We start from the raw sequence: 16,884 nt of genomic DNA, 5'->3' as shown, positions 1-16,884 counted from the left end.
TTTTATCGTGCTCCTGCCACCTTCCGCTCACGCTCGACCACCTTGTCTGCTTCACCCGCCTGTCGCTCCCTAGCAGCCCACCTTCCGCACTCCGCTTACCGCCCCTCTTTCCTGAAAACCTACCGCGGTCGGTTGCCTGCCTCGACATGAGCAACGCCCTTCGTTGAATCGTCTAGTCCCAGCCGCAAGGGATGCAGCAGCCCCTGATTGCTCAAATCACTCTTTTTTTATTATTCGCCCGCGTTCGTTAATTGCTGCGGCCATCCGATGTACGGAACTCGCGTCCTCGATCCATTGGCTGTTGACCAGGGATCAGCGGGGATGAACAAAACAAAGGCCTTGGTGACCGCTTTTGAGAAATTCGAGTACGATTACCCCGAGAAGCCGATGGCTAATACCCTGGCCCCGAGAAGCCGGAGCCGTGGAGGAAGCTTGTCATTTTCTCAGAGAGACGTCGTGAGAGACCACTCACCGAAACGACATATACCGCCCATGAAGTCGCCTAGTCCGGAACCGGCGCCCGCACTGTTTGTGCGCGCCATGTATGATTATGATGCCGATGATCACACAAGTCTGAGTTTCCGACAAGGAGATGTCATTCAGGTTCTCAACCAGCTCGAAACTGGCTGGTGGGACGGTGTTATCAATGGCAACGTTCGGGGCTGGTTTCCCAGTAACTACTGCGCTGTCATTACTGACCTGCGCGAACTTGAGGAACATGTATCACAGGTTCAGGTTCATGACGAAGCTGATATCAGCGCGGAGTCTGGTGCTGGCGAGGAAGTAGAAGAGGAACACGACGATGATGCTGACTCTCCTGCAAATGCCCGTGATTCTCAGCCAATTCTACCTATTGAGGGAATGGACCCTCCCAGTCAGCAAGAAGAGGCTGCATTCTGGATTCCTCAAGCGACTCCCGATGGCCGTCTATTCTATTTTAACACACTTACTGGCTACAGCACCATGGAACTTCCTTTTGAAAATCCGTCTGCCAACGACACTGGCCCATATGACCGCAATAACTTTTTCGTACCTGACCAAACTCGACCGCCCCCCGAACTGATGGCTCGGGGGTTTGAGCGTGATGAAGACGACTATGATGGCTCGGCATCTGAGGCTGAGGGTGAATCTCTCATGCTTGCCTCGCACGACTCAATGTCTCGGCGACGCCAGTCGTTTATCGACGGTGTATCGCCCGCTACTTCTTTGGATTCCCTTCACCCCCCATCTGCTACGAAATCCATGAATGAGGGGAAAAGTCCTCTTGGCCGAAGCCCTCATAGACCCTATGGCTCTACAGGCGCAGGAAGCAACACCTCGATCTCAGAGCAATTGCACCGGCCTTCAATTTCATCTCGAGTTTCTCAGCATTTCTTCGACGATCATACCTCAACTCCTATCACCTGGCCCTTACTTGTGGACAACATGTCCCAAGCTGTGGAAGCTTATCGGCAGACATTATTAAGCGGCGATCGTGCAGAGTTTGTGAGGAAGGCTGAGGACATTTCAGACCACTTGCGCATGCTATTAGCGGCCGGCTCTGATACTACTGATAACCATTCCGGAAACCCCTCGATAATCTCCGCGAACAAGCCTTTATATCAGCATTTCCGGGATATGATGTCGAAATTTTCCAAACTGGTTCTCTCATCGCACATGGCTGCAGCTGATTGGCCAGGCGCAGACGCTGTCAATAAGTGCCTTCAAGAAGCCGATGGTGTCATGCAAGGGGTCTATGGTTATGTTGAGGTTGCAAGACAGCAACGTGGCGATTACATTCGTCGGATCGCCCCCGGCTTTGTGATGGGTAGCTCTTCAGGTGGCTCCTGGCAGAACAATGGTGTTTCACTAAACGACTCTGGTCCTACTTCATTTCTGGACCAAGATGGAGGGGACTTGCGACCAGAGCCCACTGTTCCTTTAGAACCAAACGTTCTGGACCATATTGATGTCCTTCGAAGGTCTTTTGTCGGGGCCATACGCCGCGTGGAGGAGCAATTGACCCTTAACCAGAAGAAGATCGTTACTCTGGCTGAACACGAGGAACTCAGCGAGTTGATTGCCGCAGCTGCTGTCAAGGTTGTAGAACAATTCCGCCCGTGGGTCTCTGCTGTCGAGTCGATAAATCTGGGACCTTTGGGGACCAGTTTCCAAAATCCCCAGCTCATCGATTTCAGCTCACAGAAGCAACGAGTTTATGATGCCATAGCTGACTTTGTCGTCAGCTGCCAGGCGGTTTCGGCACCGCTTGGTGATGAATGGGCAGAACTTCGCGGTGACTCGCTTGAGGATCGCTTGAATGCTGTTCGGGGTGTTGCCCGACAACTTGAGAATTATGTTTCTCAGATTGGGTTCTCTCTCTCGCTTCTCCTTGAACAGGTGCCCGAAACACCTACTCTACGTAGCGAAAGTCGCATTGGCGGTGATAGTGATGGCTATATGGGCCTGCACAGTCGCTCCGAGTCTCGTTCGACCGAGGTCGGTGTGCCATCAGCACATCCGTTGGACGGGTCTCCCGAGAAAATGCGTCGTAATATGGACAAAGCTCAGAGGTTTTTCGGACAAGCTCCTCCCGCCGCCATTACAAGAGAACCCATTCGAGAAATAGCCCGTGAACCTGAAGAGACACCGTGGTTTTTGAAGATGGATCATGAAGGCGAAGTGTTCTACGATACTAAGAATGACGTGCCGACTCTGAAGTGCGGTACACTGGCAGGGTTGGTAGAGCACTTGACCCGTCATGACAAGCCCGATATGTCTTTCAATAGCACCTTCCTCCTCACTTACCGTTCCTTTACGACCGCATCGGAGCTTTTTGAGATGATCATGCAACGGTTCAACATTCAGCCTCCTTTTGGCTTGAACGCCGATGAGATGCAAATGTGGGTGGACAGGAAGCAAAAGCCGATTCGGTTCCGCGTGGTCAATATCCTGAAGACCTGGTTCGAAAACTACTGGATGGAGCCAAATGACGAGTCGCACATGCAGCTCCTCGAGCGTGCGCATTCCTTCACCAAAGATTCAATTGCAACTACGAAGACGCCTGGTTCAACTCAGCTTCTGGCAGTTATTGAGCAGCGTCTGAGGGGCCAGGATACTACCGTTAAGCGACTGGTGCCCACGCAAGCAACGCCCGCCCCGACGCCAATCATTCCCAAGAACATGAAGAAGCTGAAGTTCTTGGATATTGACTGTACAGAGTTCGCCCGTCAACTGACCATCATTGAATCACGCCTTTACTCCAAGATCAAACCCACGGAGTGTCTAAATAAGACATGGCAGAAGAAAGTTGGCCCTGACGAACCGGAACCCGCTGCAAATGTGAAGGCCCTGATTCTGCACTCAAACCAGCTGACCAACTGGGTTGCTGAAATGATTCTCAACCAAAGCGATGTGAAGAAGCGAGTGGTTGTCATTAAACATTTTGTGAATGTTGCGGATGTATGTGTTCCTGACCATCTTTGCGAAACCGTACTAACTCATACTAGAAATGTCGGGCCTTGAACAACTATTCCACACTGACTTCGATTATTTCGGCCCTTGGGACAGCTCCCATTCATCGACTTTCTCGTACATGGGCTCAGGTCAGTGGGCGCACATCTGCCATCCTAGAGCAGATGCGCAGACTTATGGCGAGTACGAAGAACTTTGGTGAATACCGGGAAGCGCTCCATCTTGCCAATCCGCCTTGCATTCCCTTTTTTGGTATGCAATCTAGACCCTATCTTTTTTTTTTAAGCCTTTGGAATCCGCTGTAGTTCACAAATAATCTAACTTTGGCAGGTGTGTATCTCACGGACCTGACATTCATCGAGGATGGTATACCATCTCTTACGCCCTCCGAATTGATCAATTTCAACAAACGAACCAAAACGGCGGAGGTTATTCGTGACATCCAACAATACCAGAATTCGCCCTACCTTTTGACCCCTGTCACCGAATTACAGGAGTACATTCTCAGTAACTTACAAGGGGCGGGCGATGTGCACGACATGTACGATCGAAGCCTGGAAGTGGAGCCGCGAGAACGTGAAGACGAGAAAATTGCGAGGTACGCCACCGGTGGTAGAGACATGAGTGCTCTGACTTTTGGAACCCTGCTCATGTCATCGCGATAATCCCCCTGCCTTAACCCTATATTGTTCGGACCCAATTTGTCCTCATTCTATTTTCCTTGGCGATACCCACCCACGCTTTTCTGCTTTCTCAAAAAAAAAAAAAAAATGGCCCTTTACCGATGATCTGGGTTTGATTCGAGACTAACGGATTGTGCTTTTTGCTACGTAGACTTCTCTCTGAATCGGGATTCCTGTAAGGCGCCGTCTGGGTTTGGGTGACACGGGCCCATCCTGTCGTCTTTGACTGGATGAGGCCGTGTCGAGACTCGGAAAGCCGAACTGGGGACGATATGATCAGCCTATCAAAATCACTAGCGGCACCCGATACTGCAGCCTGTCTCAGATTTTCTTCAACTCGAAATACTACTGCAGCTCTGCGCATATGGCGGCTTCCAAAGAACATTCCATCAGTCGGTCACTGGAATTTTTCGGTTCCCACGGGGTGCATCTGTCAAAAGGACCCCACCTGGGCAGATCGGCGCGATTGATACGCGCCGTCGACTTTGCTCTTGCGCCAAGTGGGTGATATCAAACACGTGCTAGCGATACCACATTAATTTCGATCGTGTGAGGTTGCACCAAGCACCACGCCACGCATGATTTTGCAAGTTCCCTGCCCAGCAGGGGAAGCAGAAGCAGCTTTCTTCAAGCTTGGGGCCTACGATAGGATAAGCCGGACAGTGACTTTGTCCATCCCGCCTCATTTCTCACTCAGGACTCCTGCAAAGCATCAAATGCCACCCCCGACCTTACCACCCATGGGCGTCACTCTCTTTTCCCTCGCGCATATGCGAAGCTGCCATTCCTTTGTTCATAATTTTCTTGCTACCCTCTACTCTTGACGCTCCACACTTTCCTACCTCCTACACATCGTCCGATCTGCTTCATCCACGACACCCGGTGTTCCATGTCACGCGATGTATATTGATCTGACTTGTTATCTTCTCTTATTGTAACAATTACCTGATGGATTATCAGCCGAGTCCACTGTTGCTTCTTTTTCTTCCCTTTGCTTTCTCTTTCCCCTTTTTCTTTCTTTTTTGTTGCCGCTTTTCTCCGGCTGTCATGAATCGCACTTCCAGCCGCTTGATGCTAATGATTGTTACGACGCAAGATACCTAGCGCTTCGCAGGCGCTGTCTTCGCTCCAAGATTATGATTTCTTTTTTTCTTCTGGAAATATTTTGTTACATACATTACCTTGTATATGCTTGGTAACTGCAAAATTAAATCTGGTACATCACAAAGCATCACTTTGCATGAAGAGTGGGTAGCGCTAGTAGAGCTTGAGTCTACCTCTGTCGTCGTATTCAATATATAGCGACTAGGTGCCTCCGCGGTAGCTGATCGAAGGTTGTTTGGCATTGTGTGGTCCTAGGTCTGCTGTAACTGAGGCCCACGCCTGATGCATACCCACTAAAAAGGTCAAAGTTGCCATCCAAATAGATCTATACGGGGTCAGATACAAAGTGGGGGTCAAATATATAAAATCTGCATATGGAAACTGGTTGAAAGCCATAGATCGTCTCATCATCTGATCATGCGCTAAGTAGACTCTACCGTCTGTTTTCCCCCGATACCCTGAAACAGCTGCATCTTGACTTCGGCGGCTAATAGTCCCTTGACTTCCTCCGATACAATCCGCTGGCCGTCCTTTACTACTCTCTCGAGTTGCTGATCTCTGACCTGGGTAGGGGCGCCTCCTCGAGGCGGGTTGCTCTCAATTCCGCGGGCTACCCGACGCGTCTTCTGGCTGAGGTCGAGCATCTGTTTACTTCCGTAGTCGCGAGTGGTGAATAGAGGGCTTTGGCTGAGCGTGGCGACCCAGTACTTATTCCAGAGGAGGGAGAGAATCTCAGTATCAAGGGCGCTTTTAAAAAGTGACACCTCAAGTGAGTAGTAATGGGAAGCGTGTGCTCCAAAGTCCTCGGCTTTGTTAAGCGGTACGGTCTGGTATTCGTCTTCTTCTTGCTCCTCCTTGGGGGGGGTATAGTCCTTAGGGAACGTCCTGAACGCACCGATGTCTACCTTTCCCGCAGAGATCGTACGTTCGGGATCAATGACAACAGCAACAAATGGCCCGCTCATTTGCTGCATATCCTGCGTAGAAACGTCAATGCCCGAAAGCCAGCACCCGTAGCCAGGGTGACTGTGGTACCACCCCACTGCGTTTTCCATCCTCCCTGCTTCCCGACACGACTGGAGATATGAGACCATATACTCGTTTGCTTCGTCTTGCGCGTTAACTCGAGTCTCTGTGCCCTCCACGGGGAGGCGGAAGGCGTCTGTTACGACGAATGTGTTGGGGAGGATATAGCCTTGCATCAGACCCATGACTTCGAGCGAACCGCCGGAGCGGGCGTGCATGACCATTTTCAGGAGAGCGACGGCGGAGATCCGAACTGATTTAAAATAGTGAGGGTCTTTGGTCCATGGACGGGTATCACTAAGGTATTTGTGGGTTTCCTCGTCGTATCTGTAGAGGGAGTCTCGTTGGGGATCAATCAGGGTAACAGCATTCTCTAGCTCTACGAGACGTAAGCATCAGTGGATCATAAACTGAAAGACCTCATTACTAACCCCAGGATAGTTGAGCAGCTTGCATGATGATTGTCAGGTGGGGATATCCCCGATGACAGCGAGGATCTGAGCGCAGTAAAGCTAATTATCGATTTGGAGAATAAGCTCAAACAGGCTTGATTATGCGATAATAAAGCTGATCAAGCACGTTCTGAATCAAAGTAATGAATTGTTCATCAATAGTCTAATCCAACTACTATCGAGAGGTGCTGGAGCTGTTGCGGAGAAGCATCGAAGGCGGTGGGGTAGAGCCGGCAGAAGCGGGCGGGGCAAAGCTGAGTCAGCGGTTGCCTGAGAGATTGCGATCAGATCAACAAATCCTTGGAAGCGGATCTCAGTGCGGCGCAAAGGCCAGCAACACCTCCAAGAAACAATAATAATAATCCTGTATCTGCCCCCTCTGTCCCCTCAGCTCCCTGCCTCCACTCCACTCCCTTGCCGTCACGTTGCTGGGTGCATATAAGCTGTGCGGGTCCCTCATCCCGGAATCTGTTTTTCATTGTTGATTTGTGGTTTCGCGTGGCATTCACCTTGTTGCTCTCTTCACAGGCGCATTGCCGCCGCGTCCGTACATGACTGACTGTCAGCGGGTCACATCTCGGAGATTATTGATATCTTGAGGTTGTTACTTTGAAAGCTATCCCTGGAGTTTGAGTCAAAATGGGCGTTGATACAAGCTACTTGACCACCCAGGTCAATAATATTGTCAGCCAGCTCCACGGGATTTTCGATGAGATCGGAGTCCCCAGTCATGAGCGCGAGTCGCGAGAAGCAGAGGTATAATTACATTACCCAGTAAATCGCATACGTGAGGCTGACAACCATGACAGCTCTTCAGCGCGCTATCAGAGACACTCAACAACCACTTGAAGCTTGTGGACGAGTAAGTGTTACTGTGAAAAGAGAACTGCTGCGTCGCCCTAACCAAATTACTTACAGCGAGAAAAATGCGATGACAGAAGAAGCGCATAAACTCATCAATGCGATTCAACAAATGGAGGAGTCCCTGGTTGACGAGAAAGCCAATGGCCAGTACAGTCTCGACAACGATGATCTTCAGGTTACTTATCCCCTCAATCGCTGCGTCGCCTTCCTCCGAGAACAACACAGCGCAATCGGCAAACTACATAGGCAGCGCTTTGAACAAGTGAAGAGTACGCGGTTCCCTAATGCTCCGTTATTAAAGTTGCTAACAACATACAGAACTGGTCGAAGCCCTCGAGTCATATTCGTCCCACCTCGAACCCTCCTTCGTTACACTCGAGCTTCCTCCCACAGCTCCTGGATCTTCGGTTGCTCCGAGCTTCGATCTCTCTCCAACGTACGTCACGGCCCTCGATAACGAGTTTACTAGAGTGTACGAAGAATACCACCGCCGTCTTGAGCTCGTGACCACAACATGCGAAGAAATCATCAAGCTCTGGGCCGAGCTTGGGACACCTCAGGCACAAACTGATTCCAGTATTGTTCAGCACTATCGCGAGTCGCCCGAACAACTAGGACTTCATGAATCGGACTTGGCAAACTTGCTCGCGCGTAGGGAGAAACTGCTGGATGAAAAGAGAGGGCGCGAGCGCAAGTTGAAAGATCTCAAACACGCCGTTGAAGGGCTTTGGGAACGCTTTGGCGTCGAGGAATGTGACAGAAAGGCTTTCCTCGCTGCGAACCGTGGCTGCGGCCTTCGTACTATCAATGAGTTTGAAGAGGAACTTTCCCGTCTAAACGAGTTGAAGAGGCAGAACCTACACCTTTTCGTGGAGGACGCACGGTGCCGGCTGCAGGAGCTGTGGGACGGGTTGTATTATTCGGAAGAAGAGATGTTGGACTTTACACCCGCCTTCTCTGATGTTTACAGCGATGCACTCTTGGAGGCTCATGAGGCGGAGATTGCACGCCTAGAAGCTTTGAAAGAACAGCGCGCTCCGATTCTGAATTTAATCGACAAACATCGAAGCCTTCTTGCAGAACGAGAGGCTTTGGCTGTTTCCAGCCAGGACGCGTCTCGGTTGATGGCTCGCGGAAACAAGGGAGAACGGCGTGATCCCGGAAAGCTACTCAGAGAGGAGAAGATGAGAAAAAGAATCGCCAAGGAGTTGCCGAAGGTTGAGACCGACCTTAGGAAGGAATTGGAGAATTTCGAGGACGAGTACGGACGGCCGTTCCTGGTTCAGGGAGAAAGATATCTCGATGAACTCACCAAAGTAGCTGCGAAGCCTCCGGCACGTTCCAAGACACCTGGTCCGTCAAGTACGACGAAACGCAACGCTCCCCCAGCTCGTCCTGCCAGCGCCATGAACCGTCCCGGAAGCTCTATGAGGGGTCCTCCCCCGCCTCGTTCCACGACAAAAACACCGACAAGCCAACCCACCAAGTACAACACTGTTGGTGCATCTCGGTCAGGAGCCAAGTCACCGACGAAAATCCCGGCCAGAGTCCCGTTGAGCAATATGCCCCATGGAAACAATTCTGCTGACCGCCGTGGTCCGAGTACATACTCGTCGAGTACGGTGAATGGTAAACTGCCTTCGTCTCGCGCGCCACCACCGAGGATGCGAGCCCTGACGACAACTGACAAAGAAGAGCGAGGAAGCTACCTGTTTGAACCTCCTCGCTGCGCGAGTGCCATGTCCAATTCATTTGTCCGGCCAGTTAGCCCTGAAGATGTGTACGATGATCGCCAACGTTCCTTCATGAGCTCCTCCATATTTTCTCAACGCTCAACCGGATTCTCTCAATCATCACAATCCTCCGCTTCGTCTGTGTCGCTCAAGTCGTCCCTGCAGGGACAATTCCCGCGACCTAACCCGTACCTGCAGCACGCCCCACCACCTCCGGCCCCCAGGCAAGTGTCCAATGCTTCTTCCGCCTCCGCTGCCGATACGATAACGACGGGATCCGAGAACTGGGAGACGTTTGACGACGGATCAGAGTCGGACGGTGACGCGAGTGAAGCGTACTACGCCAGACTTAGGGCAGCGCATGGAAAACGCCTGGCGCCGGAGGACCAGCAGCCCTCAATATCGTTGGCTGGCAAGAAGGCGAAGGGAATTCGAAGCGTTAGCCCCGATGAGCCGATTGGACGACATATGGTACGAGTGGCCGGAAGTGATAACGGCTGGACCGATGACATGGAGGCTTACTAAAAAGTTTACCACCCTCGTTACTGCTTCACAAGCCGCTCGTTACAATCCTAGAGAAATCCGTTATGAGACATCTGATCTGATGACTCCACGACCAGACCTGACACGGTCAACATTATCCCCGGCTAATGTCATACCACCTGCAGTGGCAGCCTAATTTTTCTATGTTCAAAATCTGGTATTCAATTGGTATTTCTGACCTGTCTTTACAGTCAAGCTACTTCCGGGGACCGGCCTGGACTCCAGATCCTCAAGAGGTCGCGAACTCGTTGGAAGCCTGTTGTCTTCTTGTACTATGGTTTTGGCCCGTGTGCTTGAATAATGCTGCGCCCTTTATGATTTAATATTGGCTTTCTTTGTGAGATCCCTTTTTATATGGTTCCTGGCGGTTGTGTTGATTTTGTGACTTGCGCCAGTCGCAGGCATGCTCGTTATGTGTTTGATATCAGCAAGCGTATATTGATTTAGCTCGTGAATTGAAAATCTTTTTCTTTTTCTTTTTTGTTCCCTTGTGTAACTTTGCTGAACCACGAAATCTTGTCTGCTAGAGCTTATCTTAAGTTCTTGGTATACGTCATAGAGCATAGCGTTCAGAGTAATTGAATAGACCCTGACCGGTTGACTCTGATGTTTCAGTGACCGCTGGTTATATCAAGGTAAACTCCCCCTCTTCTTCTTCTACTATTCTATCCTGATCAACAATTCTTCTATACCTGACCGGATTACGTACCAACTGACCAAATACTGCATCAAAATGCATATAACCTCTATTTTAGCAGGCCTCATGCTCCCCATCAGCCTGGGTCGTTGAGCGTCATTGTCTGAAAACAGGATAATGCGACCAGTGGAGACAGGCTGGGCCCTGCCTTCGCGCGTGTTTTTTTTTTTTTAAGCCAAGATGTCCAGAGGAACTGGTGATTTCCATCTATCTCCCAGCTTGCATCCTGAATGGCGTGAGTTGGGATGAGCTAACAGGTTGATTTGGCAATGTAGTATCCCCATAAAGAAGTACGCTTGTTCTCCAACCTTCGCTGAGATATTACGCAACGTGAAATATAGAAACTAAACCACTAACCCTGCCTAGGGAGAATGTTGGGCCTGCTGTCTACGTCAGGATTCCGATTCCAAGCCACAAATAAAAGCCAAATATTCGCCGGCTATTGTCGAGGTCGACCTTGATGGATTCGCAGATGAGGACCGCGAGGTTCTTTAAAAGCTTTCAAGGCACTTGCAGCAATCAACTTCCGTTTGTTTCTCCTCCTTGGTGACTTGGCATAGGCTGTATCGCAAGGACAGAAATAAGCTGATTTAATGTGATAGTGTTAGACTGCAATGCAGTTGCAATGCGATATTTTGCAGGTTGAGCAGTGCTGTCTTTGTCGGATGTGCGGTGTCTCCTTGCCTCCCATAGGTATACATAATGCGTTAGTTCCAGAGGATTGAAGATGCCGTGTTTTGAGTGCAAAAGAAATGATCCTGGTGACAAAAACTGAATGTTGGAGAACTTGTGGCTTATAGGATCTTGGTTAGGCGCCTTTGCATGTGGACCAGCGGTACTCGTATAAGCTGTAGTTCCAGAATGAAAAACTATACTGCTGGCATAAGAAGAAACTATTTGTCAAGCAGCGAACTCGCTCTTCTGCAGCGACTGCTGCTCCAGAGCACCGGAAGGTAGGGTTTTAGGTCAAATCAGTGGCGGGATGTCAGATGCATGCTCTATCATGCATATTGCCGCCGGATGACGGCGACGAATCAAGGAGATTATTTGAGGCCAGTTAGGTACAGCGTTCTGGTAACGGAGCGGGATTTGGAGCACCTGAACTTGAGTATAGGCATGGGAACAATGGGTGCGGGGATCTGATTTGAGGAACCGGAGTCTGAGTCAGCTGTTCAGGGCCAGAAATACGATACAGGTGTAGAAGTCTATCTGCTGCTTCTTGGGCGTATGCCTGTCTCTCTTTTCTCTTGTGGGATTTGGGGCCTGGGGGCGTAAAACAGTACACGACGGACGATACAGAGCCGTGTGTTGCCGTGGAACTGTCGACGAGGTGGCAAATACCCTACTTAGGTGGATGAAGATGACCTATTGAATTACAAAGACGAAGGTTGGATCTCTTCCGTCTCTTCGTCAACCCTACTAATATCTGTCATTGATCAATCTAGATTGGGGATAATGGGGGCTTCCGAGCATGACAGGGCAGGCCGGGCAAAGAAAGAAACTCCGAAAGAAATCCCGACTTAGCACTAAGTCTGCCTGCTGGTACCTGTGACGGATTATACTGGAATTCGATATCAATGGTCAGGAGCCTCAGCCCAGCAACAATGGAGGCTCTGGGTATAATCGAGATCTAGGGGTTCGTCTATGGAAGATGCTACGCTGGCGGAACCGTCGGGATCAGTCGCCGTTCGGACACGGCTTCGTCATGATGTTGCTCCAGGTTGCATGTGTATGACTCTATAGACATAGTTAGGGCCAAAGCAGGTCCCCTGGACTTGGGGGATCCCCAAGATTTAGTTTTGACTACACCAGCTCTTCATTCTTCCATCGTTAATCCTACGTGTGTTGGAGCCATTTTTGCGATGCCCCACCCGAGCCCTAATTCCAGCGGCAGCCATTCACCACACCCCAAGGTAGGTATATCACCCTGTCAAAAGTTCATAGCCATTCTTCGTCTTCCTGGTACGAAAAGAAGATAGTAGTCTCAATTGAGGTAGACGACACAGAAATGGTCTAGAAAGGTGGTAATGCACAATAAGGTAGCCTCCAGTAGCAACAATTCCATTCTCAAGGCGCTTGCCTCATAACCAACGGCCCGCATTGAACCAAACGTCGTACGTGCAATAAAACCCCGTGACTGCTTATTAAAGGCTGTCTCTAGACACGGTGGAATGTTTTTGTATCCAATCTCGCACTGACTCGTTTCGAAGAAGGTACTATCGCATGCGCAGCGCTAGCTTGCATATGCCGTGACCTGGGGTTCTCCATCGCGGTAAAGGGAGATTGTCTAGCTACTGTAATGGTACGAGGGCAATAATGCTTGCAATGGGAGTTGCGGAAGAGTTGAGATGCGAGGAAGTGTAAGACTTCGTGTTGTAAACCTAGCATTGCAATGGTTAGATGTTAAAGATATGGATGGGCTCGGATGGGATAATTTTAGCGTCCTGGACAATCATTAACTCAGTGCAGGTCTAATATGCAAACATCATTACTGACACGAGAGAGAGGAAAACGACCCAGAGAAGACAGCCTAGGAAGCTGACCATGTCTGCCGGTGCTATAGCGTTACCTTTACGACCAATGTCTGTCCCACCTACAATTGCGAGCCTGTATGCTGCCCTTGCTTTGTTGCTGTTGGTAGCTTCGCGTCCAAGAGATGTTCGATACCTCTTAAACAAAGGATACATCCTCAACGTTTTGACAGACCATGCAAAGTTTGAGAGCACATCTAACATCGAGTCTGGTCAGGATACCGGAGGGGAGGGTTTCTCGGTATACGTGGGGAGATTCAGCTCTCTGGCCTACGCAACAGATCAAGTTGATATGTCTGACCTTGAGCACAGAGTCCATCAGCAGAAGCAGGCACTCATTATTATGACTCAAGATTCTAATCCTAGGCAATAAGAGTTTTACGTACAGTCAGAGCCACGTTCTCTCTGGGCTGGATGTCAGAAGCGGATGTCACCATGGTCCCAGAGAACAAGGAACTGTGTGTGGGAATATATGGTAGTCAAGTTTAGAGTCAAGCTAAAACAGCCGTGATTCAACGCAATAAGCGTTGTATTGTGAATAAACTGGAATCCAACATTGTTGGAACTCGTACCTAGGACACTCCAGTTGTTCATCCTCCTGAAGGTTTCATTCACTCCTTAGATCTTTGCAGTTTCCTGGAGCATACTACTGGACTCCCTGGTTAGTAGGGCTGTTGTTGCCGTCGTTAAAAGGCGCCTATATGTGTGTTGGGACGTTTAGACCCTCTATTCTGATTAAGAGACAAGTTTCCTTGTGGGTATCAGCCTCCTAGGCAGACATAGAAGGTTCCGGATATGACAAGGTAACTTGTGTTGGAAGGCAAAGAGATGACGGAGAGGGAAGAGTATTAAGGGATCAGTTTAAATCATGGCTGATATAATATGCATTTATCAGCTTCGATGTAGTCAATCACAGCCCGTAAGATGACAAGTCCTCAAGCGAGTGATGTATTGGCTGGCGAGAAGGAGGTTTTCGTTGCAATAGATCAAGAGTGATCACAGAGAAAAACCACTGAGGTCCAGCCTACCGCCCCTTTCCACCAGAGATATCCTGTCCAAGCCGGTACCCACCAACCTTCTCCCACTCGACCTTCTGCCTCGTGATGGGAAGCTGTCTTCGCAGGGATTTGAAGGCACCCTCCGCCATCTGACCAAAGGCCTTGTTGAGCTCTTCCTGGTAGTTACGCTCGGCAGACGCAATGCGCGAAATAATGCTCTCGGCGCTGGCGTTCGGTACAGAAATGTTCAGCGGCTTAGTTGTGTTCAGGGCGACGTTTCCGTCTTCATAGTAATGCACGTCGACGTGGATCTTGCCCGTTATCGTGGTGGAGTCACCCACAGGGAACTGGTAGATAGAGCGGTACCGGCCGTTCCTGGGAGCCAACATCCAAAATGTCAGAGGCTGAGCCGAAAGCTTCTGTCTCCCTAATGCTGACTTACCAGAAGTTGTTGGGAGAGTAACGGTTCGCGACCAGTAAAATAGCAATAGCCGAATCTTTTTCGATCGGGTATACGCCGTACGAGGACGAAGGGTAGTGTTCCCTAGCATGTGCTCCCAGTGTTTTGAGGAGCGATTTGCTAAAAACCATCAGCATATGGCTGCAAAGGTTCCTCTCAGCCACTTACATCAAATCCGCATTCTGTGATTCCAAAACATATGACTGCGCCGCGGAAGTGCTCTGTCCGCCACAATACAATGTCAGCACTCCGACCCAACCCCGCAATACCGGCGATCCTCACTTGCGTAATGTGGTCGACTTCAAAGGACGTCTGGCTTTCCACATCAAAGTATCTGCTCCCCTCTAGCCTGTTGAATTCGGACACAATGACCTGCCGTTACGGTTATTAGTCATGAAGCTATCTTGTATCGAGCTTCGTAGAACCGACAACCCACCTCTTGACTAGCTCCAGGAAGCTTCACCGTCGCCAGCTGCGATTCGTTGTATCGTTCAAATGCGGGTGCAAGCGAAGGGATTATGTCATCGCCGTCGGAGGTAAGGGTTTTGATATCTGGAAGTCAGGGAATATAATATTCAGTGACAGCTCGGTAGGTGCGAGATCGTGGTGTTGCGAGAGGTATGCAAGCTAGAGAGGGATAAAAAGAAAAAGAAGTGGTAGGAAATACCGGAAACAACATCAGCAAGCTACAAGGGCAGATTAGCGAATTGTCCAAGTGCATACATCTGCAGGTGAGCTGTCGTACCTCGCCTGGCGGGGCACCTTCGATGAACGAGGATGCAAATTCGACGGTCGACGCCATTGGAGTAAGGTGAGTTTGAGTAAGGCACGAGGTGAGAAATAAATGTCGCGCGTAGAAGTAGAGCAGATTATTTCCAAAGGTGTAGCAATGAGAGCTGAAGCGGGGAGTGAGGAGGACTCCGGTGTCAACAAGCAGCTCCACGTAGCGCGATAGCCGCGGAACGGCACGTGGGCGGTGATACAACGCATGGCGCTTGTGCCTACAGTACGCATTACAATAGAAGGACCTGAGGAAATAATGCTGAAAAATTCAATATTGGAGTTTTTTATGGCTATATTTCCACCTATTTATTGTGTGTATGTGCGCTTACGACCAGGCAATATTGTGGACAGAACACCTAGCTAATCCGTAAAGTATATAATGAGATCTATACCGAGGTGATCCGTATGCAAAAAATCCCTGAGTGATCTGAGTCATTCGAACCCGATTGATCATGTCACAGGCGTTACAACTACTAGTTAACCTGTTAATAGGGGATTGACCAGCGACAATTAGTAGATATTGATTATATAGATATTATCACAATCCATATCAACCATAGATACACTTAACCTTCTCCCTCGTCTATTTCGCTCCCTTCCTGCTAGCGCTAGAGTGCTGTTATTATCTTCTCATCTACCGTATCAGGAAAGTTCTTGGAGAAGTACAGGGATGTGCACGGGAGTATTGTTAGCCGACATGAGATTATAGAGGTGTCATAAGATAATTAACCTGTATTGGCGGCTGTTGGGCGTCATGTTCTTCATCCTTTTCTGGAAGAACCTCCAACCACTTGTAGATGTCTCTAGTACGGCATATAGCAACAACGCAAGAAGCCGTACTGGCCGCATCATTATCACTATAGTCTAAATGATTTCCTACCTCGGCGGCACCACTCAACCCTGCAATTCGCTGGTGGTACCACAGTATTTCAGTAGTTACCAGTTTAGGAGCGGCTAATGCTTGTATACTAGCTCCCCATTGTCTGCAAGCGTGCCAGTAAAGACCGGTAATGAAAGCTTCGTCGCCGTATAGCCCACGAGAGGGCCCAGGCTCTGTCAGGATATCAAGCTCGGCCACTACATTTGATGTTCTCTTTTGCCAATGAACCTGGACCTTTAGTGACCTGGATCGGAGGGTTCATAAGTTTTATTCATGGCCAAATATTTCTGCGTTCCATCTCTGTGCACGATTCTTCTCCCAGAATACGTTCATGATGCCCCAAATCTCTCGAAAGCTCTTGGTTCACTGGTGGAAACTTTTGTGAAGGCGGGGTGGATATATCAAGGCGACATCTGGTTCTGCCAGCCCAGTAAGAATGCACTTGTTCTCTCACTTCTTGCACTACTATAACTTCAGCCGATTGGATTGGATGTGAGAAATGACTAACGTCACGAGCCGCTGCATTCAAGCGCTCAGAATGGCTTGCGCTAGTGGTTGAATCCTTCCTTGCACTTGATTTTTTGGAGTCTAGTTAGGGTTACGAAACTCCACTCACAAAGTTGAACAGAACTTACATTGATCGATCATTATACCGCAAGTTTTAAGCGCAGCCTCTA

At 49.6% G+C, this 16,884-nt stretch overlaps 5 protein-coding genes across 5 annotated transcripts, besides 1 other annotated feature; 3 read left to right on the top strand and 2 right to left on the bottom strand.

Annotated features, from left to right (window-relative positions):
* Positions 1 to 16,884: part of a sequence feature (contig 1.32 1..435990(1)) that runs on past both edges of the window.
* Positions 268 to 4,118, top strand: ANIA_02130 (putative cell division control protein Cdc25; the record flags this gene model as incomplete). Its single annotated transcript, XM_654642.1, has 3 exons — positions 268 to 3,441; positions 3,489 to 3,705; positions 3,784 to 4,118. The coding sequence occupies 3 exons, from the start codon at positions 268 to 270 to the stop codon at positions 4,116 to 4,118; spliced, it is 3,726 nt and encodes a 1,241-aa protein (XP_659734.1).
* Positions 5,663 to 6,722, bottom strand: csnE (the record flags this gene model as incomplete). The annotated part of the gene is made up of 2 exons (XM_654641.2): positions 5,663 to 6,645; positions 6,698 to 6,722. 2 exons carry the CDS (start codon positions 6,720 to 6,722, stop codon positions 5,663 to 5,665), a joined length of 1,008 nt encoding a protein of 335 aa, XP_659733.2.
* ANIA_02128 (putative microtubule associated protein (Ase1)) lies at positions 7,358 to 9,840 on the top strand (the record flags this gene model as incomplete). Its single annotated transcript, XM_654640.1, has 4 exons — positions 7,358 to 7,474; positions 7,528 to 7,580; positions 7,637 to 7,851; positions 7,901 to 9,840. The coding sequence occupies 4 exons, from the start codon at positions 7,358 to 7,360 to the stop codon at positions 9,838 to 9,840; spliced, it is 2,325 nt and encodes a 774-aa protein (XP_659732.1).
* ANIA_02127 (uncharacterized protein) lies at positions 12,872 to 13,459 on the top strand (the record flags this gene model as incomplete). Its single annotated transcript, XM_654639.1, has 2 exons — positions 12,872 to 12,915; positions 13,063 to 13,459. The coding sequence occupies 2 exons, from the start codon at positions 12,872 to 12,874 to the stop codon at positions 13,457 to 13,459; spliced, it is 441 nt and encodes a 146-aa protein (XP_659731.1).
* On the bottom strand, positions 13,955 to 15,781 carry ANIA_02126 (F-actin-capping protein subunit alpha; the record flags this gene model as incomplete). The annotated part of the gene is made up of 9 exons (XM_050612969.1): positions 13,955 to 14,459; positions 14,527 to 14,664; positions 14,713 to 14,765; positions 14,827 to 14,916; positions 14,981 to 15,096; positions 15,212 to 15,230; positions 15,290 to 15,545; positions 15,657 to 15,683; positions 15,720 to 15,781. 9 exons carry the CDS (start codon positions 15,779 to 15,781, stop codon positions 14,111 to 14,113), a joined length of 1,110 nt encoding a protein of 369 aa, XP_050468817.1. The 3' UTR covers positions 13,955 to 14,110.

This window comes from Aspergillus nidulans, chromosome VII, assembly GCF_000011425.1.
Source record: "Aspergillus nidulans FGSC A4 chromosome VII".
NCBI classification, from domain to species: domain Eukaryota; kingdom Fungi; phylum Ascomycota; class Eurotiomycetes; order Eurotiales; family Aspergillaceae; genus Aspergillus; species Aspergillus nidulans.
Note: the sequence above shows the minus strand (reverse complement) of the source record. Positions and strands in the feature narration are given on the sequence as shown.